General features: G+C 32.0%; 3 protein-coding genes and 1 non-coding gene across 7 annotated transcripts; 2 read left to right on the forward strand and 2 right to left on the reverse strand.

Annotated features, from left to right (window-relative positions):
- The first annotated feature begins 5,023 nt into the window (after nt 1-5,023).
- LOC103493362 (uncharacterized) lies at nt 5,024-7,403 on the forward strand. The gene is made up of 3 exons (XM_008454069.3): nt 5,024-5,191; nt 5,375-5,429; nt 7,103-7,403. The coding sequence occupies exons 1-3, from the start codon at nt 5,107-5,109 to the stop codon at nt 7,260-7,262; spliced, it is 300 nt and encodes a 99-aa protein (XP_008452291.1). The 5' UTR covers nt 5,024-5,106; the 3' UTR covers nt 7,263-7,403.
- Nucleotides 7,404-8,787: 1,384 nt separating this feature from the next.
- TRNAK-UUU (transfer RNA lysine (anticodon UUU)) lies at nt 8,788-8,859 on the reverse strand. Its single transcript has one exon. It is a non-coding gene; the product is annotated as a tRNA-Lys (tRNA).
- An 83-nt stretch (nt 8,860-8,942) lies between these two features.
- LOC103493358 (cytochrome c-type biogenesis ccda-like chloroplastic protein) lies at nt 8,943-15,076 on the forward strand. Of its 4 annotated transcripts, none has more exons than XM_051086770.1 (12): nt 8,943-9,172; nt 9,362-9,514; nt 10,199-10,254; nt 10,740-10,891; nt 11,005-11,090; nt 11,178-11,209; nt 12,588-12,749; nt 12,989-13,061; nt 13,145-13,245; nt 13,518-13,610; nt 13,793-13,839; nt 14,927-15,076. In XM_051086770.1, the coding sequence occupies exons 1-12, from the start codon at nt 9,082-9,084 to the stop codon at nt 14,997-14,999; spliced, it is 1,119 nt and encodes a 372-aa protein (XP_050942727.1). In that variant the 5' UTR covers nt 8,943-9,081; the 3' UTR covers nt 15,000-15,076. The 4 variants fall into 4 exon arrangements, with proteins under 4 accessions (XP_050942727.1, XP_050942729.1, XP_008452288.1 ...); XM_051086772.1 differs by having other exon boundaries at nt 8,945-9,172; nt 10,761-10,891; XM_008454066.3 differs by having other exon boundaries at nt 8,945-9,172; nt 9,380-9,514; nt 10,761-10,891.
- Nucleotides 15,077-15,811: 735 nt separating this feature from the next.
- Nucleotides 15,812-17,826, reverse strand: LOC103493359 (uncharacterized). The gene is made up of 2 exons (XM_008454067.3): nt 17,079-17,826; nt 15,812-16,642 (listed from the first exon to the last, which is right to left on the reverse strand). The coding sequence occupies exons 1-2, from the start codon at nt 17,716-17,718 to the stop codon at nt 16,230-16,232; spliced, it is 1,053 nt and encodes a 350-aa protein (XP_008452289.1). The 5' UTR covers nt 17,719-17,826; the 3' UTR covers nt 15,812-16,229.
- Between the last annotated feature and the right edge of the window lie 8,430 nt (nt 17,827-26,256).

A 26,256-nucleotide genomic window follows, 5' to 3' on the forward strand; every position in this document is an offset into this window, starting at 1 on the left:
TTTTCATCCAATCCGTGTCCATCGTTTAAGTCCGTAAAACATAAATGGGTTTGATTAGAAACATATCTCTCTCCCTCTCTCTCACATCCATAACTTACTCCTTTGAATTTTTATTATATTTCAGTAATATACAATCTCTCAAATTTTTCACTAAAACTAACTTCAAACTACAGAGGCTACCATAACTGCAGCATAGCCAACACAACAAAATACTGTATCTTTGCATCCTACCCACCCCTTTCAACAACGCTACCTTGATAAGCTATCCTACTACCACCCCTTGAAACCATCTCAAACATAAACAATTTCAAAACAAAAAGGGCTACCATAACGGCAGGATAGTCATCCCGAATAGAAACAAATTCAAAACAAAAAAGGTTACCATAACTGCAGGATAGCCATCCCAAATCAACAACAAAGTTATTTAGCACAAACAGGCTACCATAACTACAGGATAGCCAAAACAAATATTAACACATTACATTTTCAATTCAAGCCCCCCCTTCAAATTTCAATTCAATTATAAACCCTCCCCTACATTCAAATATCGATTCAAACATAACACCTCCCACCTTCAAATTTCGATTCAAACATAACACCCCCCCACCTTCAAATTTCAATTCAAACAAATACCTAAAACAAATTCACCAAATTTGAATTCAATTTTTTTTAAAAAAAACCCTAAAACAAAATTCAATTCACTTCAATTCAATTCAAATTTCAATTTAACAAATTCAACACACATTCAATACAAAAATAGAAAAATACCTAAAACAATTTTTTTTTTTAAAAAAACCCTAAACTATCAACCCTAAACCTAAAAATTTTAGATTTTAAACTTACCTTAATGCACGGCGGCAGACGACATCTACAACAACGGCGACAGGGCACGACGACAGCGGTTCGTCTCTCCCTTTAACTCTTTCGTTCTTTTTGGTTCTGGGATTCACAGAACTGAAATGAATTTATAGGGGATCTCCCGATGCATCACGAAAACGTCGGGAGATCCCACTTATGATATCAAGAATTAAGGACCTTTCCCAACGCTGTAATGGTGCATTGGGGAATGGTCTTTATTCCCGACGCCGTCCCCGATGCATAAGGCTAAGCGTCGGGGATACATGTCCATCGTAATTAATTCGTCGTAAATTACGACCGGGCTTTCTCGATGCATCAAAAGGGTGTTGGGGATACATGCCTGTCGTAATTAATTCGTCCTTAATTACGACGGGGCTTTCTCGACGCACCATATCAGCGTTGGGAATGGTTCTTATTCCCAACGCCTAGGATAGTGCATCGGGAAAAGCTTTTGTTTCCGACGTTTAACGCTTAGTGTCGGAAGAGCAAGCTATTCCCAACGATTTTTCTGTCGACGTCTTTTTCTACGTCGGAAGAACCTCGATTTCTTGTAGTGTGGAAGCACATAAAAACACAGAGAACACATCAAACTTTGGTAACCCAGTTTGATGACACAACATCTAATCTGGGGGTCGTAAACCCATGATAAGAGATCATATATTGCTTTTGTAATAATTGACGATTACAATGTTAATTATCACTCGAGGTACAACACCCTATACATAAATCAACGTATTGTCCATGGATTGACTTAATCATCAGAACCTAAATTATACAAAAACAATTGCCATAACATCAATAGGATCAATCCCCCTTGATCAATATCCACTTGCAATAACATCATCAAGTATTCTTGATCCTCTACAATCTCCTATCTTCGACAAGCCATAATCGTGTTGAATTCTTGATTAATAGTCACACATTGTACTTACCACAACTCTGTAATATATCAGTACATACGCTAGCTAGCTGAAAACCCTTTTTCTTTTTCACCAAACAAAACCATAATCAATACTATGATTTAACCAAGAAATAAGGAGTGCGATGTCCAACCAGATCAAGAATAAAAGAACTACTTCAACAAACTAGCCAAAAAGTTCAACAACCAAATCCGAACCAAAAATAATAATTAAAATAAATAAGAAAAAGCAGGACCACGAAACTAACAGATTCCAAATAAGGGAGAGTTAGATAGCACATGGTGCTATCAATATTCTTTCTCCCTTCTATGGATTTGAAGTTCCGGTGGCAAATGATCACTGAGGAGCATGAGGAAGATTGGAAAATTCATGTAAAGGGGACAAAAATCTTATTTTGTTTTCTTTATATTACAATTTACTGTTTTTTTTTTCTTTTTCTTTTTTTGTCTTTCTTCACGGTTGTTCTCCCATATTTTATCCCTCATTTTCTCCCCATCTAATCAAATTTCAATGTCACTATTAGTAAAAAGAGAGTGAGAAGTTTATCATTTATCATCTCTTTTTTCTTTATTTCTTTTTCTTGAACGCGGGATTACTTCATGTTATTAATTAGACTTTAACTCTACTTCTTTTAACTTTGCGTTTTAGATTACTTGAACTATATATCATCTTAGTTTCGGTAACAATCGATATCATTGTTGACAAGATAATAATTAATATAAAAAATAATCAAATGATCGATCATTATTGTTAACAATTAGTATAAAGTTGAAGATAATAATCAATATTTGATCAAATAGTAATCGACAACAATAAAAAGCAAATAGTATCAAATAGGATTAGTGAGTCTTTTTCTATATTTCCATCCATTTGATCCTTTTGCTTGCCCTAGGTCAACCTTTGACCTTCCTAAGGCATATTCTTGTCATTTTATATCCATTTTAGTTTGTTTCGGTTCAAATGCTCGATTTCCTACGATTAAACATAAAAAGAACCCATGGTTACAAATTAAACATAAAACTAACTAAATTTTAAGCCTAAAGAAAGCACTTTAGGAGTGCTTTCCAATGTGTTGAAGTTCTTTGTTAGACATATAATTAAATTTACTTTTCTCCATTAGCTTAAGCTTTTAGATTAAAATGATTTAAAATGGTATCAGAGCAGATGATCTAGGGAGATCATATGTTTAAGCCATTTCATTGTTATTTCGTCCCTATTTAATATTGATTTTCACTTATTCAATCTTTCTTCATAGTTTAAATCTACAAGTGAGGAAAAGTATTAGATACAATTAAATTTATTATTACCCGTTAACTTAAGTTTTTAGATGGAATCTTAAAAATCTACTATTGGTAGCTAGAATGAATCAATCGCGCATATTGGTATTGTTGGATATATGGTTTGGTGGTTATTGAGATGTTAGGAGGTTTGGTGGTTATTGAGATGTTAGAGTGTCGACGGGACAACAATAATTGATGTTGAGCATTGTAGTCACGACATCATAAGATAGATAATAAAGAGTTTTCGAACATATGTCACAACGTCATGGTGCTACCCTATGACGTGAATGTGTTACGAACTTGGAAGATGTGGAGGCGTGGACATCATGCCCTTAAGATATATTTTTATGCTTTTGATGAACTCGGGATATATCTTTTGACACACAATTTTAGACATTTTTGGGAGAAACTTTTAGCACTCTTTTGATCCATTCAATTGAGGACTTTTACTTATTATTCTTTTTTTTTTTTTATGGTTTTGATGATGTATTGGAGCTAAGGTACACTTTTCTAGCTTGGGTCAGTACGATTCTTTCCTTCCATTGTTTGTGAACTTCATTTGATATATTGGATGATTTGATTTTGTTTTGATCTTTATTAAAATGTATTACTAGATGCTTTATAGATGCATGTTTATTGCTTGAATTCATATACAATATCGTGACACTATGTTGTATATAATTTTTCTAGAAACAAAGGGTTGAGTTAGCTTACAAGTATAACTAATTAGAAGAGTATTGATCTAACCAACTTATGTTCAAATCAATAGAATAATTAGATAGGTGCTTGAAAGTCAATTGCTCATCCAACTTGTCCTAGATCTTAATGCGATTAGTGTTACTCTGAATTTTATGTGTCATCAGTTCAATTAATATCAATTAATTGCTTAGAATAACTTGGTTAACATTTCTAATCAAATTGGTTGGGATTTAACATTTTGAACTAGTGATGAAAATCCCATAATCGTACAAATCAAAATAGGGAGTTTTGTTTCAACGCAATCTAGGATCTTTTATTCATCGAATTTTACAATTCTCTTTTGTTTCATGCAATTCTAAACAACTTCAACCCACCCTTCAATTACATCGGTTAGAAAATTATTTGGTTTGAGAAATTAACGTGCTTGCCACTAGGACTAGTACTTCGTGTGTAAATTTGGTAATTATTTGACACATATTTTGGGAATGAAATTCGTCTGTTAATTCCTCTTATTTGAAAAGAAAATAACTAAACTAAACTAAACTAAACTTCATTGGTTATCTTACATAAATTTTTTGTTTATAAATAAGGAATTTGATAACTGAAATATATATTTAACTCGGAGGTGTTTGGGGTAAAGAGTGAGTTATTCTTGTCATACGTTATTATAGTTGAGTTGCAATTGTTTGTGTTTGGAGTGTAGATTATTTTAGTTTTAATTATAAATAGTATGTATTTGTGATGTAGATTATTTTAGTTTGGGAAGAAAATAGTAAATATTGTAGCAAAAAATAAAAAATTGATGAATGTTAAGTAAAAATTATAGCAAATAGTATAGCAATTGAGGAGTTTAAAAATAATATTTATTGTAGCTAAGTGAGGATTTTTGAATAATCTTTACTACAGCTAAATCTATTATTATAATCTTCCATAATCCTGGTTCCAAACAACCGATAGATACATTCAAATTTCATATATTTAAATATAAAATGTTTGTACTAAAAAAAATTCAAAATATTTAATATTATGAAACAATATCAGCTATTGAATCATTCATAAGATTCAATGTCCTTTTGAGAAAAAATCAAACCAACATTTTTTAATAAAAATCAAAGGCTTAAATATAGACCGACCGACCATATTCGATTTGGTGTTGGTTTGGGCGACCTCCTATGCCGACCACTATCCAATATAACTAAAGGCCCATATAGCTTTCATGGGCCAACAACGCAGCCCAAATACAGAATTCACGTCGATCATCATTCGACTACACTAGGAACCTCAAGCTTCTTGCTTTTTTCGTCTTTAGGGTTTTCGTTGTCAATCTCCGCAGCTCTTATCTCTCAGCGATGGCGAAGAACAGGAATAAGAAGAAGCGAGGTGGGGCTGTTTCTATGGACGTAACGGAAAATTCCGTTCACGAGCTCCCTCAAGGTACAGTTTAGTTATTTCAAAGGGAATTGTACAGAATAGTATCAGATGGAAGGATGTTTGTACTTGACGTTCCTTGTTCGTTGTTGCTCTTTCAGATATTACTAGGACTCTTCTTTGTTTAATACTTGTTTTCTTTGAGTAGTTTTGAAGTTTAACTAACTTATTTTCCGCTTGAATCTATAGCGATGGACGTGTCTGCGTCTACAGTTCATAAACCAGCTTCTGGCGCTCTCGATTTGTAAGCTTCTATCTGCGAATTTTGGTTTTTTTTTTTGGGACATGGTTTCACGCCAATTCATACTGCATTCTGTTCTTTTTTTTTTTTCAATTCATATGAATTTTTATCATTGGCTCTGTTGAATTTTTGTGTGTCGAGAGACTTGAGTAGCTGTTTCTCATGACGAATTCTTAATCCCAATTTTTTTTTTCATTTTGGACCGGATGAGGCTCAAGAAACTTGGGCCGATATTATAATGGACGTAACTTCTAAGTTCTCTGACTAGAGCATATTGAGCATCTATTGATGATCTTACCACAGAATTTGGTGAATTAACTCCCAGAAAACTTGTATTTTCATGCTACTAACTATTCATATTTAGCCACATTACTATCGATCTTAATATTTTATTTAGTGGGTCACTTATAACTTTATATGCTACATGGTTAAAAACCTTCTATGCTTTATTTTTATACCTTTGTTCTAATCAAACGTGTTTGTTTCTTACCTGAGAGTGTAGACCGTTTTCATGTCTTTATATTTTCAGAATGACGCCATGATAATCTTTATAGGCACTTGAGGAGAATTCCTTGCTTTTAAATATATAATAGCTAAAGAACTTAGAAGATAAACTAAACTAACAGATATCAAAAAAAAAAAAAAAAAAAAAAAAAAAAAAAAATAACTTCAAAGATAAACTAAGTCGTTTGAGGTACTTCTACTTGGACCCTCGCACCCTCCTTCTTTAGATTCCTGTCTAATCCTAATTCACTTAGCAAATGCCTATTTCCTCCTTTTCCACTCCCTCCATTTATAACCATATACTCTAGTCTTAACAACTTCCTTAACCAAATGGTAGTTACTAATATATCCCCTAATGTCCATAATAACATTCCCATCAATTTAATTTCCCACAAATGTACGAAGCATCTGATGCATGCACCCCTCTGATTCGTTTCTAGCCACTTGAACTTATCAGTAAAGGCGGCAAAATCAATAATTGAATGAGTGTCAGAGCTTTTCTACCACCGTAGCCCTTGATAATTTATCATTCCTGCATTAGTAGAATGTACAATGATCTATTGGTTTCAATTATATTGAAGGCACACATATATTTGAAGTGGTATGCTCTACGTTGTTCAACTTTTAATGCCTTAAGGATTGTGATTGAAACCCACCCACGTTTTCCAAGATTTTATTCACCTCTACCTGTTATAGGAACAGTACTAGAGTATCAAGGGCACATTAGTAATTAGCTAGAGTGTTTGTTATACTTCTTGTTAATAAATAGAGGGAAAGTGAAAGAAGAAGATAGACAATATTTTGGAGACTGATTTAGAGTTTGGGAGTGATTTAAGAGGGGAGGGTTCAACTTTGAAGTACCTTAAATGACTTGGCTTATCTTGAAGTTTTATCACATATTATATCTCAATATATCCGGGTCCTACCAGCCTTAAATGCTTCTTTGGGTTTGATTATCTTTGTATATATTTTACGATGCATTTGGTTTGACTTTCTAAGTGTTTATAAACTCTTTTTAAACACTTAGAAAGTCGATCCAAACAAGCACCTAGTCTCCATTTTGAGTATTAGTGGATTGGATTGGTGTTTAAATTCAGCTGGTTTTCTCAATTTGGTTTGTGTTGAAAATTAAGGCTGCCAGTTTCCCTGATCATTACTCGTTGTTGTGACAGAAAGTTGAAGAAGGGAAGGCCAATGAAGCGATCAAAGAATGTTAGGAAAACAAAAGCCATCGCAAAGGCCATTTCTAAGAGCGAGCAATCAATGGAGAAAATTTTAAAAAATCAAAGCAAAACTACCAGAATACAATCTGCAAAAACATTGTATGAATGATAGAATCACTTTATAGAAAATTTTCCGTGAAAATTGTAAAATTTATTTATTTTTGTTCTCCTCGTAAGTTTTTATTATACTTTCCCCACTCACCATTTAGTTTTTAATTGTATCAATCTAATCTGGCATTTATTTATTTTAGAGAGTGGATTGTCTATTTTTATGTCTATGATCACTTGCCACTAACAATTAGTAATTTAGAATTACGGTGGATATGAATGCTATATTTGCCAATTCGATTGCCTTGGATGAATATATATCTATACCAGACATTAATTTATTAAAAAAATTTATCAAAAACAAAATTAAAAATAATAAAAAAGGAATATTATAGGTAGCCTTGGGGATGATCTGTTTCTGGGTCACCTCAATTATCCTTAAAATTAGTGGAACTCAAAAACGTCTTATTTTGCAAAAACAAGTGTAATTCAACTTACCATTTCCAATAATCCTAAAAGAAAAAGTTAGGAGTCTCATTTTGCAAATCTTAAACTTTAAGATTTAGTTCTTATGGTTAAAGATGATATTATTATTTCTTATCAAATTTTGTGTGTTTCTGTTTGTTATCAATCTCCAGACTGTTTACACTTTTAGTTGGAGAATTTGTTATAATCTCATTCACAACATATACCTCATGTTTCTCTCGCTTTCCATGTCTACTTTACATTCTCTCTCAAACTTAACATCACAATTGGAACCTTCTTGTATGACTTGTTGATGATCTCCATCATTTAGAATTTGTTCTTTTTTATTTTTCATAGATTGTTTTACTTGATTCTTAGTTCCTCTTACAACATCAACTCTTCATTCAACGTGTTATGTATATACATAGTTCTAACCCTTCTCTATTTTCACTCTCTTATTGAAATTTTTTTCTTTGGCTTTGTTGATCATCTTTTCAACTCAAAGTAAGTTTATTTATTTTCATCGGTTAATAAGGCTCTTGTCGTGATCGAATATGACATTTTCTTAGTTGAACTTTTTTATATTTTCCAATTCATTGGTTATGCTGAGTTTTTAAGTAAAGATGTTGATTGAGAATTAAGTAAGATTTTGAGGGACTTTATGTTGTTAGCTTTAAGGTTTTGGATCTGTCTTTGGTTGACCAAAAAAAAAAAAAAAAAAAAAAAGAAAGAAAAGAAAAGAAAAAACAATTGCTGTGCGACTTCAAGAAGTATCTATGTAAATTGTTTCCAAATTACTTATTTCCCAACTTAAAAGATAAACTTCAAAATAAGTTTGATTATACCAAAACAACAATTTTTAACTTTATTTTTTTGGACAAATATAAATTTGGACCAATTATGAAAGTTGTATCAATTTTAAACTAAGTTCAAACTTTAAATTGAGGCAGTTATAAAGTATCTTGCCTATACACACGTGTAGAAGCATTAATAGGTTTAAAATTAAGCTTTGAAAGCTTCAAATAAAGCTGTTGTTGAAACTTTTGAAAATCATAATATCTTTTAAAACAACGTTGTTTTTAACATCATGTTTCAAAGTTACTATTAACCGATTAAAACAACGCCGTCTGTGGGGATCGAACCCACGACCACGTGGTTAAAAGCCACGCGCTCTACCACTGAGCTAAGACGGCTTTGATGTTAATTTAAAACTTAGAAAGATAATATTATTATCATAATTAGTTGGTTTTGAGTTTCCTCATTTTTCTCCTTCTTTGTGTTTGTGGGCAGAAGAAGGAAGAAATCTGGGATTGACACACTAACAACCAGAAAAATATCTCATTCAACATCCCACCACTCTCTCACTTCTCAATTAACTCTGCTCCCAATTCCACACCTTTTTCCTAATTTTCCAGATGAGTATCCTTATGAGCAATTCTGGTGGTTTCATCATCAATTCCATCAAAATTTCAACCTCTAAACGTTTACCACACCCTAACACACCAGGTATTACCTTTCATTTCGCTCTACAACTATGGGAGTTGCGAATATTTATAGTTTTAAACAAGTCACTGAAACACCATTTGAAGATGTAGACAAATTTTGGGTATTCACAAGGAGAAACTTTAGGGAACGTATGGTTTGATGAACTGTAGGGGTTGTTTTCATCATGATGTATTCAACTCTCTAATACAGGGTCACTGGTTTCTTTAGGTAAATATGTCATGCCCATCAAATTTCTTGGGAGACAATCCGCAGCTGATGATCAATGTGAAGATATTGAGCTGGTGGAGAATAGAAACAGCCGCAATTATTTTCAAGCTATGGCTTTTGTAAATGCCATTTCTGGTAAGGCTTTCGCACGAACATTTTAATTTGACTTGTTTTAATCACTTGTTTTAATGCAATAAATGTGTAACACATTCCTGGAATCCTTGTCGAGTAGACTAAAAAGATGCATGTATATGATGATAATAGTAGATTTTTATTAGCAGTAGAATCACTGTTAATTAAATTCTGTAATTATGTTTATTATGTTTATGTGAAATACATAAAACTAACTTTTAACCATATATATGCATCAACCCATTTATTTTAAAGTTTTCTTATAAAAATGACACATACATATATGTATTTTTTAAATTGTGTTTTCATAATTGTGTCCTTGTCGTGTCATGTCCCAAATTTTTAGAAGATTATGCATCACGGTGTTTGTGGCATGTCTCGTATCCAGAGTTAAGCTTCTTAGGGCTTCAGCTCTCTTCCTGGGGTGGAAGATGGTTCTACTTCAATCTTGTTATAATAATTTATTTATGTTCTTTTTCAATTAATTGTTTTTTCATTATTTAACTATGATTTGTAATTACATAAGTAGCTGTAAGCAATCAGGTGTATAGTATCATAGGCAACCTCTTATTTTCCTTTTAAATACTGGTTTTCGCTCCAAGTAAAATGGCCTGTACTTTACCTGCTTCAGTGCTGTGGTGGTTTAGCATGGATTTTCTTAATTTTATTTCGTTCTCAATATTCCAGCGACAAGTTTCCTTGCAGTAGACGCCGCAAAAGCTGAAACTTTAAAGCATATGTGGGTAAGAGTTAGTCGCGTATTGTGTTTTCTAAAGCCACATGAATCTATATTCTTTTGAGACTTCAATTCCCTAAAATCCATTTATTTAATTACTTTTAAAGATTTTTCTGTATTACTTTTCACCAATTCCTTTCAAATTCTTGATGAAATGTATATGTATTTCTATTTTCCTTTGGACATATAGTCGTCAGATGTTTCTGTATTTGTAAGTGAGTTTCAATTGTTTATGCTTTTATGACGACCAAATTTTTTATTTTTCATTTATTTAGTTATTTCGCTACTTTTTGGGGTGAGGTAAGAATGGTTAACTCATTATGACTTCAATAGAAAACAAAACTTGGTAATAGGACTGCTCTTTCACATCACTTTCCATCTTTGTTTGCTTGGTTAAGATGTTGGTCTCTATCAATTGGATATCATGGTAACTAAATTAGTCTACGTATATATTATGCTTGGTGTATAACTGTACATTATATCAGGAACTAGAATTATTTTCCTTCAAGTCAGGAAGGAGCTGCTTCTGTTTATACTCTGGCTGATGGTGGCATGGGAGATTGGTTTGGAGGCATCTTGTATTCGGCTGGACAACAGGCCAATGTTGCAGTTCAAGATCAGTTATCTGCTCTTAGTTTTACAAGGTTCAGTCTTGTTTTTCTGCCCTTTACATTTCATGTCTTTTAAGGATTTGAATTTGATGGTAAATGGCTTTTTTTCTATTTCTCTGCCCTTGACCACTTATTCCTTTCTACAGTTTGGCAGTAATTTTTGGGGCAGGGTTCGTAACAAGCCTTTCCCCTTGCACGCTGAGTGTTTTGCCTTTGACCCTTGGTTACATTGGTAAGCATCTCAGACATATATTCTTGGGATCTTGGTATGTTATTTTCCTGTCATATGCTGATGTTGTGATCCAATGGAACTTTGTAGGAGCTTTTGGATCAGGGAAGAGCAAAGCAGAGGTAAATTACTTTCTACACGAGTTCCAATTTTCTTCTCTTTGCTCTTGTGATTGTGGTATCAAATTATAGAAATCTCCAAATCAATTGAGGGCTAGATGTTTAATGATACATCCAAGATCCTAGGCTCAACCCTCTAGGCTGAAAGCTTAGGCCCCATTTGATAACCATTTAATTTTGGTTTTGGTTTTTTGCTTTTTAAATATAAGCTTATAAACACTATTTCCACCCATATGTTCCTATATTCTATTATCAACTTTCTACAAACATTTACAGAAGACAAGCCACATTTTGAAAATTAGAAAAAAAAGATGGTTTTCGTTATTAGAATTTGACTAAGAATTCAAGTGTTTATTTAACAAAAGATAACCATAATTGGAAAAATTTATAGAAAACAAGCGAAGATTTTAAACACAGAAAACCAAGGGGCCTTAATAGTTTATAACCCTGGTTGTCATCTGTGAGTTGGGTTTGGGGTTGATAAAACGTTAATGAGATAAGTGGGGCAGGCCGTGAGTCTATTGTAAAGAGTGGGGGCACCCTGGTAATAGAAAAATAACAATAATAAACCAGGATTAGAAAGAAACTATTCAATGGTTCTACGATGTCAGAGTCTTCATGTCTTTGCCTGTTCAGATTTATCATCATTGTTATTATGTCTTCTAGTTAATTTGAACTTGAGAGCATTTTGTTTGGCCACCGATTATATTGCTATACCAAAGGAGGGGGGTAAAGAGGGCGTGGCTTATGTAATGGGCAGTGGTGGCTTCAACATCCAATAGTAATAGAGTGGTCCCCGCAGTTAGTTAGAGGAGGAAAGAGAGAGTATTTGTGTAGGAAGGGAAGGCATTGGAAACACTTTTGATTTTCGATTGAGTCATCTTCTTGAGAGAGAAGAGGGAATCCTTGCTTCCGTGAGAGGCTGGATGTTCTGATTTCCCTTGGAGCAATCATTTGAATAAGACTTCCTTATATCAGTACCTATCACATTTCTATTGAAATATATGCATCGATGTGAGCGGTTGAGTAAGGGAATAGTATTACAATAATTCTAAGGGCACAGTGGTAATTAGCTTTTGGTGCTTTGGTTATGAGGGGAGATCATTTTGATAAGTCAGGACTCGGTGTATATGTTGTAGGAGAGAGAACCCTCTGAAAAGGCTATTGATATTGTAATTTCTTAATTGATATTGCAATGTAGTAATCTTTAGTGTTTTTCACATATTTTCTGTATTTGGTGTCCAGATAGAGTCCTTATTACTCTGATGGTTGGGGTGAATATTCATATATGTGAGATGGTTTCATAGAAATGGTTAAAAACTGAGCTGATGGTCTTGCTTTGAGAAAGGAAGTTAATTGGAATATCTCTTCATATTTTCAGGTTGTTGGAAACTCTGTTGCTTTCTCTTTAGGACTTGCTACCACCCTAGCGCTATTAGGTATAGGAGCTTCTTTTGCTGGAAAGGCATATGGACAGATTGGCCAAGGATTACCATTGGCTGCTTCAGGCTTAGCGGTTATTATGGGCCTAAACCTACTGGAGGTACTCATCAAAATATGATTAGATATTCAAAGGGTACTTTTGGTATATCATTACCTTATCCACAATCGTCTCTTTTGTGGAAAGAATAATTAAATTTGTCTCCTTACAAGTGTTTTGCTTATTTGTATTTGTTAGTGGGTTGCAGAACCTGATACCCAAGTACTGGGACTGCATTTTTCGAAATGTTGTTTTGGAATAGTCTTCTGATGGATTGATTCCTAATTTGTCACGAATTGCAGATAATTGAGTTGCAATTACCCTCATTCTTCAACAATTTCGATCCCCGTTCTGCTGCTGCCAACTTTCCATCAAGTAATTGGCCTCTCCATTTCTTTTGGCTACTGTTTAATTACCTTCCCGGATCCCCTAACAAGATTTTAAATCTGATGTATTAGGCGTGCAAGCATATCTAGCCGGGCTAACATTTGCTTTGGCTGCATCGCCTTGTAGTACTCCTGTGCTGGCTACTTTACTTGGATATGTAGCTACATCCAAGGTGCCCTGTAGTGTTTCTTACACTGATTCGACTTTGTTTTAATAGATTGAGTTATATATGATTCTTAAAGAATCCTTGAAACTAAAAAATGGCATGTATATGATATTGACCGGTTGTAACTTTGATCACGTTCTCTCTTAAACTTTGCCTTGGAGCTTTGAAACCTTTTTAGTGAATCAGTAAGGGTTGGTAACCAACCTAATTGTGGAAGAAGGATGTTGCAATCCTTTTCCTTAGTGTTCCCTGTTAATGACTACTCTCTTTTATAACAGGATCCCGTCATTGGGGGTAGCCTCCTTTTGACATACACAACCGGTTATGTCGTGCCGTTACTTCTTGCTGCCTCATTTGCTGGAGCGTTGCAGGTAATATGGTTATAATAGGAAGGAGAAATTACCTGCAGATAGATATTTTGTCTGCAATGTACTATAAGTTTATCATGTGACTTTTTAGAAGTTTTCCCTTTTGTTATTTTTGATGCTCTAATTCATTGGAGATTGCTGTAATCTCGGTTTTTATTATCTAAATGACTCTTGTATGCCTGCAGAGTCTTCTGTCTTTCCGCAAGTTCTCATCATGGATTAATCCTATAAGGTAATTCCTTTTAAACTCATCTTTACTTAATTAAGATTATAGATTAAAGGTTCAATTTCAAAAGTTTGGAATCATAATGAGTTAACTTAGCGGTGAATATAGTCTCAATAACCAACTAATAAGTCATGGGTTCAGTCCATAACGCCCATTTACCTTGGAATTAATTTCGTACGAGTTTTCTTAACATTCAAATGTTGTAGAATCAGATAGGTTATTCCATGAAATTAATCGAGGTACAGATAAGCTAGCTCGAACACTCACAACCATAAAATTTTTTTTCAAAAGTTTGGTTTTGAACACAGGAAAAAGATGGAAGATGTTTAACTTCAAAACACAATCAATTTTATATTCTGAAAGTGCGTATAAAAGAGATGCACCTCTTCTCTAAAGTTATTCTAAACCCACTTTAAAAAGATTCCCCTAATATAGGGGTTGCAATGGAAACGCATCCAAGAAAAAGTCAGGTTTGTTGGAAAAAACGATGTATAAGAACTAAATAAATCTAGCAAACTAATTACACATTAGATGCAATAATAATGTTTGAATTCAAAAGTAATATGAAGCAACTAAAAACCTATAAAGAGACGTCTTTTTGATAACCGCTATTCTGATGGCTATTATTCCCTCTGAATGAGCTGCAAGAAGCTCGATAATTCTCTTGGTACTATACAATAACTAATTTTGGCTAAATAACAACCTCAAACTACTAGGATCGAAGTTATTGTATACTTGTTCTCAACTCAATTTAGGATAAAAAAAGAAAGAAGTCTTCAAATTGGAATAAGATGCTAAGGTTAATAAACAATTTGCTATTCAGAGACTAAGAGCTTGGTAATCTTCTAAACATACAATAAAATCAAATAAATGCAATATTGAATTTTTTTTCTTCAATATAAACAAAATTCATCAAATGGTAGAACTTAATCTAACTGTTAATTCCATAGAAAATCACCATTTTCATCATATCATAAAATATGCAACAAGATTTCACATTAAAGTATGGATTAAGTTTATGAATTGATATGTTTTAGTAGATGAAATAGAATGTTTTGAAGTGGGTTTTGTTTGTTGTTTGATGCATATGCAGTGGCGCATTACTATTGAGTGGAGGTGTATATACATTCTTGGACAGATTGTTTCCGGTCACAATGGCAATGTAAGATTGATTTATAAATTATGTAAAGAAATATATATTCAAAGTCCTTATATAAAATGATAAGATTATGTTGCTCTCTCATTCAATGGTCCATATTTTCCTGTGTTTCTTTTGGCCTCACTATCTTTAATTTTATGTGGATAAAGATCCACCGTCATAAATATCCCAATCTCAAGTTTCAAAGATAAATCTATTATTACCGACTTTACGAGTTCTCTATGATTTGGATTTGTTTTGGCTATGAATTTTATATGTTTTTTTTTAGAATTTATGAAATTTATTGTAAGAAGATTGTGAGGAAACGTGCACAAGTCAAATGATTATCCATGAAGTTCTTGTTTTTCCTGTGAGTAGATGGATTTTGAGATGGTTAAAAAAGGTATAAAAGTAAAAAGACAAAAAAAAAAAAAAAAAAAAAAAAAAAAAAAGAAAAAGGAAAAAGAAAAGTAAGATTCTTTTCCTATGCTTTTGTTATTGGAAAAGGCTCTTTGTTTTTCTTGTTTGATTCATACATTTTCTAACAACTTCTATGATTAATTCTTGAAATGTATTTATGAACGTGTGAGCTTTGAATTGAGTAGAGAAAAAAATCATTTTTTTTAAATAAAAAAAAAAAAAAAAAAACTCTTTTCTATACCTTCAGTACTAAAATACACTTTGGAGTATTTTAATAAGAGCGCTGTTGAAAGATTTCATTTGTAATATTCCCATAGTACTTTTAAAAGCTAAAAAACCAAAACCTTCCTAAAACAATTCAAATTGGATTCTTGATGGTTGAAGTTGATTTGTGTTCCTTTTGTCAATTTGGACATTCACTTAACAAACGAGGCTCATCATCCTTAAAAGAAAAGGAACACTGAAGAATCCGAGGTTTTTTTTTACAAGACATGTAAAAAAAGAGAATAAAAGAACAAATTAAATTTCAATATAAACATCACCTAAAACGAACACCAAGTTCAAATGTGTACCCAACACTACTACTGAAATCTAAAATACTATTTTTTTAAAAAAAAAAAAAAAAAAAAAGAAAAAAAAAAGAAAAACGAAAACTCAAATCCTTAATTCCCTAACTAATCTATCTATTTATTATAATAATAATTCTCCCCTTTCCCACACAAACAAATTAAAAAGATGCCTATATTCCTTTATCCTTTTCTTCTGTTATCACTGCTATTGCGTTAAGAAAGCCCTAGAAAAAGAGTACTTTTTGAGGGCCCAAAAAGCTCTTCATGATTCAAAAGCTTTGGGCTCCACCACGGCCCATCATCTCCTGGTACTGCTTCAGCGATTCTTGTCTTTGCAACCTCATCTCATCGTTAAACTTCTTGATGAACGCCTCTACTCGGCGGTTCAACTCGTCCTGAGTCAGCGACGGTTCTCTCTTCAGCCTCCCCGACCCCCCCGGGGACGGACTCGGCGAACCACCTCCCCTTCCTTCCTTGAACGTCTCCGACTTCTTCATCACCTTCGACGGCGGGGGCGTCGCAGGCTCCACCACCATAGTGGGGCTCCTTCGCCCGTGCGACTCCCACGTGTCGGATTTTCTTAAGTGCCTGGTTAACGGCATGGACCTCCCTTCCGTTATCTTCCGCCACGTGTTCTCCAGCGTGTCCTGCCGCTTCGGTTTTGAAACTCCCAACGGCTTTCCTGCGTTAACAAAATCCCCCATGAAACTTCATTATATTTACGCCTTTTGCCATTATCCATTTACCTTACCATTCGGTTCTCTTTCTCTATCTCACCGAACGGCTCTCTATTTCTGATTAACTTTTTCAAATTCATTTTTACCCAAAACTCCATATCAGAATAAATCACAATAAAATGAAGTTTCCCTAAATTTCATAATTTCATTAGGACCAAATTCTTACATCAAAATTTAAGATTAAATTTTAAAAATTCCATTTCATTTTGCCTTTTTGTGTATGGATCGACTCCGGCGATCTTCAACAGCGCGATACACTGATTAAATTTCAGATCTCTAATGGCGAAACTAGCTCTCTCATTTTACTGACTACCTATAGCAGAAACCATATTATTGAATTATAAATAGACAGAATGAGAGAGAAATAGAGAGAGATCGAACCTTCAGGACTGGCTTTCACGAATTTCCGTTGGCCGAATCTTGAAGAAACCGGCGGTTTCTCCTTCTTGTTTGAGAACAGAACTCCGATTGAATCGTTCCTCGGCAGAGTGTTGGTGATCGGGCTCAATACACTACTTTCATCACTACCTTTCATCGCAATCACAGAATCATTCTCCCCTTTCTTCTCCATCTCAAAAACCCTAGATTCTTCAATCTGTCCGTACAACTCGTTCGAATCATCGATTTCAAGATCCGAAACCTTCGTCACGACGTTCTGATTCGCGTTGTAACTACTGTATCCATTCAAAATGTCGCTACCACCACACACAGCATAGTCAGACGGGATCTTGGAGACCGGAGGAGGAGCCGGCGTCTCCGGAATCGGATCATTCTCCAGCTTGGACTGGAGCTTAGAAGAGGCAACAATACTGATGATTATGCAATTAATAAGCAAATAAAGATAAGGAGGAGTTAACCAGGAGAGGAAGGAGGTCCAGATGGAGGGGATTTCAGAGAGTACGAAATCGGCGACCACTGGAACAGAGAGCTTGAGGAAGAGGGCCATGGATAGAACTCCGGTAGAGATAAAAAGGATCTTTAGAGAGAGGATCCAATGGTAGTTGGAGGAGAGAATCGGCATGGGGATTTTTGCTGCAGTGAGGTTGATTAGAACCTTACCTTAGGGATTGGGCTGGTCTGAGGTGAGATTCTTGGCGGTGGGAGCGGAACAGAGAGAAATGGTTGAATTAAGAAGGGGTTTTATGCAAACACCCATTTTATATATACTCTGCCTCCCCCACAGTTTTTTCATTTTCTTATTTTTCTTTTATTTATTTTTCTTTTATTTTTTTTTAAATTTTGTTGTGTTGTGTTTGGCTGAATACCAAAATTTCACATTTCTTAATTATCAAATACTTCTTTTATTATTTTTTGAACTTTTATTAAATACTTCTTTTATTCTACACAACTCTTTTATTTTACTTTATTATATAAAAATGAATGAAGATTATAGTTTTACAAAATTATCCATGTTGCTAAATATTTTGAATTAGTAATTTGTTTTTTTTTTTTTATAAATATGTTTAACATATTTTTATTTATTATTATATTTATATTACCAATACGTTATTATTTTAATGTTTACTTAGTTTTATGTACACCATAAACAAAAGGAAAATTGTATCATATTACAAAAACATTTAATAAAAGATAGGCTATGACACATCTTTCTTGCCAGTTTCAAATATGTCAAATATAATAAATAATTAGTGTTATGAGACAGACGGCTAACGAAGGGATATCAGTTTTTAAATTTGCTACTTTTTGCAATCTTATAGTACATGAACTTTGTTATCATTAATTTTTACAAAAGATATTGTAAAGTTTAATTTTGTAAAGCTTTTTGTTTTGGGCGAAAATAAAAAAGACAAAAAAGATAATGCTACTGAATAAATTAGATTTGTGGCATTTAAGTTGATTTTTGAGTTAAATAATATAAGAAGACGTAGTGATAACCTTTGTTATTCATATTTTGAAGGGTTTTTTAAAATGGAAATATTACCATCAACTTCTTATCAACATTTCAAAGCGCTAATATAAAGTAGAAATATTTAAGCCATTTCAGCTCATCATCACATTCTTTTAGGTGTCAAATTTCCACATAGATTTACACAATTAAGGGTTTTTAAACATAGCTTTACTTGTTTAATTTTGAGTATAAATGAGATGAAGAATTTGAAAAAAAAAAAAAAAACATAATTTAAAACTGACTTAATTAATAATATTTTAGTAGAAAATAGAAAAAATAATAAGAAAATTAGAATTACTGAACTTAAATTTTGGTAAAAGAAAAAAAAGAAAAAGAGTAAAAATGAAAAAATGATGAGAGAATTGGAAGGGGGTATAGGGTTTAGTTTGGAAGGGAGAGGAGAGAGGAGGATGATTTAAATATTTGAAAAGAACGACAAATTCCCAACGGCTATATTTAAGGAAAAATAAGACCGTTGATTGGGAAGGAATAGAAGAAGGAAGGTGAGCGGTGGATTCATTGTTTCCCACGTGCCAATCCACCACCTTATAACAAACCGACTTATTCCTACCCCATATTTAAATAAATCAATAATATGCATTAATACCAATGCGACACAAACACACAAACACACACACATTATCTAATATATTCTTTCTTCCCACTTATCCTAACTCATAAATCATTTCGAATTTCTTTAGTTTATGAGTTCACACGTTTAATTTTGACATACGTCTATGTCTATTTAACATCTGGACTTAACAGAATAGCTAACAAGTTCATCGGTTATCCATGGTGTTGTACAATTAATCTTTAACACATATATTTAAAGCATTGTGTTTGTTATATATATGTTTTTTGAAACCAAAGAATTCATTTAACCTTAATGCATCACACTGACCCAAGAGCAGAGGAATGTGGACTTCAAAAACAAAAAAAAAAATGATCATTAATTAATTATTTAATCATTTGCTACTTTAATTTAAAACGAAAATTTATTTTACAAATATGAGAATTTATGAATGATTATTTCTCTTATTAGCCTTTAAATTTAAGTTGGTAAGCTAACTCGAACATTAGAAAAAAAAAAAAAAGAAGAAGAAGTTAAATTTAGGTTTAGATAATGAATTGAAGTGGTTATAAATGATGCACCAACTTTTTTTAGCTATGGTTTTGGGAATATGGGAGGGGCTGGAAGTTACGTTTATGTGATGGCCACAAATTTTGAATGTGAAAGGATTGGTTTTTGTGTTGGAAAAAAACACATTACTCAAATTTGGATCTCATTTATTGAAAGTCCTAAGTATTATCAATGCCTTGGTTTTTTGGTCTCAATCCAGTTTTTAGTTGTAAAGCGATTCAATAATAAAAGGAAAAAGAAAATTCAAATCTTACTTTTAGCTATTTACTCTTGGTTGGTTGATATGAATTGTAGATAAGAATGTGTTTGTTAGTTTTTTTTAAATCAATCGACTAAGAATAAGATTATTTTATTAATGCATTAATTAAAATTAAATACCAATCAAAGTATAGTTGATCACAATCATATTTTAAGGGGTCTTTTAAAAAAAAAAAAAACTGTTAAGTATTTACCAATTTCGAAAACAGAAAAAAACCCACAAACCTACCGTATCAAATATCAAAAATGTTCTGTCAACAACGCGCTCGTAATATATTTGCGATCGTTTAGATTTGACTATTGTTTGGTACACGATCATTTAGATATGAGTACAATTTATTTGTTTTTCAATTTTATCATTTAATTTTTTAAACGATCGTTTAATTTGGTTACACGATCGTTTATATTTGCGAACAAAAATCTAAATGATTTTTTTTTTCAAAACTTGGTATACGATCGTTTAGATTTGACTAAACGATTTTTTTAAATTCTTTTGCTACACGATCGTTTTTTTTTTTATATGATCGTGTAGATATGACTACAATTTATTTTTTCAATTCTATTGTTTAATTTTGTTACACGATCGTTCAATTTTGTTATATTTAAATTTGGTTATACGATCGTTTAGATTTGGGGACCCAAATCTGAACGATTTTTTTTCAAAACTTGGTACACGGCTGTTTATATTTGACTAAACAATTTTTTTTTAAATTCTTTTGCTACACGATCGTTTAGATTTGTCTACCGATGATTTATTTTTTTTACACAATCGTTTTAAATAATTTTTTAAAGATTTTTTATTCACGATTTTTTAGATTTTGTTATGTTTTTTGTACACGGTCGTTTAGATTTGGTTATTCAAATTTAAACGAGGTAAAAAGGAGAGAGGAAAAGAAGAGAGATGATGGAAAGAAAGCACAACGAAAAAAAGAAAAAAAAAAAGAAGAAAAACGATGGAAAGATTAAATGATGTAAAAAAGAATCAGAAATGAAGAAAGACGATGAAAATATTAAATGACGTAAAAATGAATAAAAAAAAAAACGAAAGAAATCGCAAAATCAGAAAAGAAAAAAAAGATGGAAAGAAATCGCAATGAGAAAGAAGAAAGACATTGGAAAGATTTAACGACGTAAAAAACAATTGAAAAATAAGAAAGATGATGAAAAGAAATCGTAGAAAAAAGAAGAGAAAAAGAAGAAAGACGATGAAAGAAATCGCAGCACAAAAGATGATTTCATCGTGAGGAAAAGAAGAGAGATGGAATAGCAAACTTGAAATATTTAAAAAATAGCTAACCTTATAAGTTGGGTCGTAAATAGTTTAGTGTTTTGTTATAGAAATAGTTGCAAATGTAGTAATTATATTCAAAATAATTAAATATATAGCAACATTTTAAAAAAATTGCAAATATAGCAAAATCTGTCAAAATCTATCGATGATAGTAAGAGTCTATCACTGATAGACCATGTAGCAAATGTTGGTCTATCACTGATAAACCATAAGAGTCTATCAACGATAGAAGTCTATCACCGATAGATTTTACTATATTTGCAATTTTTTTTTAAATATTGCTACATACTTAATAATTATTTTAAAAATTGCTACCTATTATAGTTACCCTTTGTTTATATGTACGTAAGTTTTCCATATTTTAATCTATTTTTAGTTATTAATAAATAAGTATGAGTTTATGGCTTAGAATTTTTTATTTTTGAGATATTAATTCAATTATTACTAATACCCTTAATTTTGTTTTTTGATCATATAGCACTGGAGACTTTTATGTGAAGCTAAAAGTTCAAGTAATGTATTTTCATAAAATAAACTTTATAATTTTGGTTGAAATTGTGAATAATAATGTTTATATATTCTACTATATTAAAATGGGTGGGAAGAATATTTATATGTTCTTTCTCTTCTTATACTTTTTACGTTACTTGTCGTTGTTGTTACATTTTTTATAAATTTTCATATCATCCTTTTATTAAGTAGTTGTGACTTTTTGGAGCGTAGATATCTATTATGATTTTTTAAGTGTTATTGATGTTAAGAGACAAAATAGAATAAATGGCATTTTGGATATGCATTTGATCGTGGTGGACAAGATTTGAGTTAGTAGAGTGCATAATGTATATGTGAGATGTCATGTTAAAGCTGAAAAAGGAAATAAATACTTGCATTTACCTACTTAAAAAAATAATTTCACGAGATCCAAAAATTTTAAAAAAGAAAGATTTAGTTGAATGAAAGTAGTAATTCATACCCTACAACAATGCACCCTTTTACATAATTACACTTATAATAACATTAAAATATAATATGTATGTATGTATGTATGTATGTATGAAGTAGAACTACAAGATTATTCATGTGCAATATTGCACGTGTTTCGTAACTAGTCTCTATAATAATATTTATATTATTTTCAAAACTATACATATAAAAATATGAAAAAGTATACATTTCGGATGTTTTATATGATCAAGGAATATGTGAAAAATACTTGGATGGTGCATCCTATTTTTTATAAAATTCACCAAAGTGTTCATTCACAAGCTGTACATGACATTTTTTTTTATGTTTTATTCTTTGTGATCGAAAAGAATGTATGAAAATGCGTGTAGCCTAGGTGTAACTAATAACATTTAATTATTTGTTCGACGAAGTCATTATTCATGGCCAACCAACAAATGAAAGTCAAAATGGTTAAAGAAAATACAATCTATCCTCTTCCTATATACCTAAATATGCTTAATTGAGAATTTGGAAATCCCAAAAACAAGAAGAAAACAAATTGTATACGTAAAATTAAAATGAAAACATATGGTGCAAAAGGGAAGGGCTCTTCTATATGTGTGGGTGTGTTTTTGTTATTTTATGGCTAAGAATGGTTTCATGTTTTCTTTTGTTTTGAACAATTAAGAAATAGGGATAATTAATATTGTATAGCACTTAGGTGTGTACTCTAAGAAATTGGCTTCTTCTTCTGTTACAATTGAATGGCGTTGGGGTGTTCTCTTTTTTTTTTTTTGGAATTTTTACGCTTAATTACCTAATGTTATTTTCCCACCCTTTTCAACAATATCAATTTATAATCGTTTGTTCACTCATTTGAACGAGTTTTTTTTTTTTTTTTTAAAAACAAATTTAATTCGTGGAATTTGATTTTTGCATTTATATCGATTTCAACGTACAATCTCTAATACATGACTATTTGATGATTTCCTTACTTGTTAATTTTTAAACTTGTTGATTTTCTTGGATAATTGACTTTTGGACTTGATGATATTCTTAGATCGACTTTTGGCTTGTTGATCTTTTGTAGAGGACTTCCTGATCTCTTGGAGAATCAACATTTGAGCTTATCGATCTTTCTTGAATGATCAACCTTTGGGCTTGATGATCTTCTTGGATCGACTTCTAATTTGCGTTGATCTACCTTAGATCAATCTTACAACTTCAGGAGAGTTATATTTTTCAAAGTTTTGATTATATGAACTTTAGATCTTAAAGTTTTAATTTAGAGCCTCAGTCTTTTAAATTTGAGAGCTTCAAAGTTTTAATCTTTAGAATTTGAGTGCTTTAGTCTTCTGGAATTCAAAAAAGATTTAATCTTCCAAGTTTTCAATTTTTCAAAAGCGGATAATCTGATCAAGATTGATCATAATTTTAAGCTTTTGAGAACTTAGCTAGCTTTAGTCTTCAAATCTCCACAACTTCAACATACTTCCTCTTCAACTCTTCCCCACTTCAAAACAAAAGGGGTAAGACCTCTTTCTCATGGGACTTCAAAATGAGCTCGACCCAATTGCTTGTTGGGCTTGAGCCAAGCATGGGCTCAATATCTTCTATGACCCAAAATTTTGTCGTGGCTTGAATTGGATTGTATTCGAGAAATTTTAATTATCCAAACCAATCCAAATTATAACTTTCACAAAGGTCTCAACTTTGTTGTGATGACAATGACATAATTTAATTAGTTGAAATTTCATATTAACACGCTTTTACTCTAAAAGATACTACGGATTCTAAATAATTTTAAATTAAGAAATAGGATGTATTCTATACTTATATTTTAGATCCAAAATAGAGAAATTATTATAAATGACAACACTATTGAACTATTATACAAAATGTAATAATTTATTAATTAATGGTAAGTACTGATCCACTAATAAACTTCTATTAGAGTCTATGAAATCTGAAATTTTGGTACATCTTTGTAAATATTTTAGTTTAACATATAAAATTGTATATGTTATATATATATATATATATATATATATATAATTTTCTTCTAGATTGGCAAAGAGACCCCGACGAATTAGGGTGTATTTAGAGTTTGTGATGTGTGGTAAGATTACCGTTTTCTACTACTCTCTCTTTGTTGCTTTTGTTGTATTACTCTCTATTTGTTTCTTTTGTTAATTGTCTTATTATAACATTAGATCAAACATTGTATTGTTAGTACGTCAATCCTTATTGTTTTTTTTTCTTCAGATGCATTGTTTTATCGTGTATTAATTACTACTTTCATTATATTATTTTTATTTTTATTTTGTATTTTCTCTAAACCTTTAATCTCATGAAATTATTTTTTATTAAGCATGTAAATGTGCATTTCGTTTTTCTATTTATCTCACATATATATACATTGGAATAGTTAATGCACTCTTTCCATTCAATGAGTGTAACCACCTCCAATTAAACAATGCATCCAAATGACCATCTATTACATTTATCTTAAAGAGTAGCGTCCCACAACACAATTGTACTATAAAAGTAAGCTCTACTATCTTTCAAATGGACACCGCGAAACTCAAAAAAGTCTCAACCACTAAATAGAGAGCAATATGAGAATTCATGAAAAAAAATGTAAGGACAAACTAGACATGTAAAAGATTCTCCCTATGTACTAACTATACACTAAATTCACACAAATCATTTCTTCCACCTTCCTCTTTGATCCAAAAAAATCAAAATGGTGGCTAAAAAATCTTATACACCAAGGCAAAAGAGAAATAGAGTGTATGAAGCAAATGAGAATCATATCCCCACTATCCACCGATCTCATATGTTAGTATACCATTAGAAATAGAACTAATCAAATTAGATTTGAAATATGGATCAAGTAATACACACACCCACATCTAGAAATTAACCAATCTTCTTGCATTAGGGCTAAGGTGTTCGTGAAAATTCGACAGATATGGAAAGCCCACATTTAAGGTCTAAGTCGAGCTATTAGGTATTTGATACAAAAACTAAACCACTCCATCCATGTATTTGATATTCACACGCAATCCAAGAAAGATAATACAGTGCACCTATGCCAAAGAGAAATATATAGAAAGAAAAATAAAAAAGAAAGTCATTTCATACTAAAATTTTTTCAGAGTGTTGTTTTATACGTGCTTTCGTTGTTTGTCGAGCTAAAATTTTGAATCGTGTTCTTGACACGAGGGCCTTCAATATGAACGGTCAAGATTTACTAATCAATCTATTACGCATGTTCTTGTAATGTGACTATAGGCAACTTTAAAAGAGATCGTGTTCTTGACACGAGGGCCTTCAAGATCTCTTTTAAAGTTGCCTACAGTCATGAATAGTTGGTTGGTACTTTGAGTTTTTTTTTTTGTAAAAAATATTTTTTTCTATTGTTTCCATTTGTTGCCAAGATTTACTAATCAATCTAATGTGCATGTTGTTCGGATTGACATCCTAAATCTATTACGTAGTTTGTATACAAATTACTTTTATTGCATTAACTCAGTCTAATAAATTAAGATCCGTAATTATTTTGTGTAACTTAAACATCTATGTGTAAACATACAAGTGGTTCGTGTTGAAGCAATAACTTAAATGGTATGTATAACATATGAATAAGGTTGGGTGTCCTATCCAAGTAATGTTATAAGTATGACCCACTTTGTAAATGTTACAAGAGTTGTAAGTATTATATAAACGATAAGTGACAAAATCATTCATGTGAGATATGCAACTGAGGGTGTATCATATACAAAAAGAAGACTGGTTAGCAAAATGATTAATCACCCTTTAAAACATTGTTAGTTGAATAAATTAACATTTTATAGGATATGATCATAGACAACTCAATCTCAATCTGAAGTGAGCTATGAATTCCTGTTTACAGAGGCAATCATTTGGTTTGTATGGGCAAGAAACTAGTATTTACGACTCAATAACTCTACAATTTTAAGAATTTATCCGAATAATAGGGAGTTGATAA

The sequence above is a fragment of the Cucumis melo genome, chromosome 6, assembly GCF_025177605.1.
Source record: "Cucumis melo cultivar AY chromosome 6, USDA_Cmelo_AY_1.0, whole genome shotgun sequence".
In the NCBI taxonomy this organism is placed as follows: Eukaryota; Viridiplantae; Streptophyta; class Magnoliopsida; order Cucurbitales; family Cucurbitaceae; genus Cucumis; species Cucumis melo.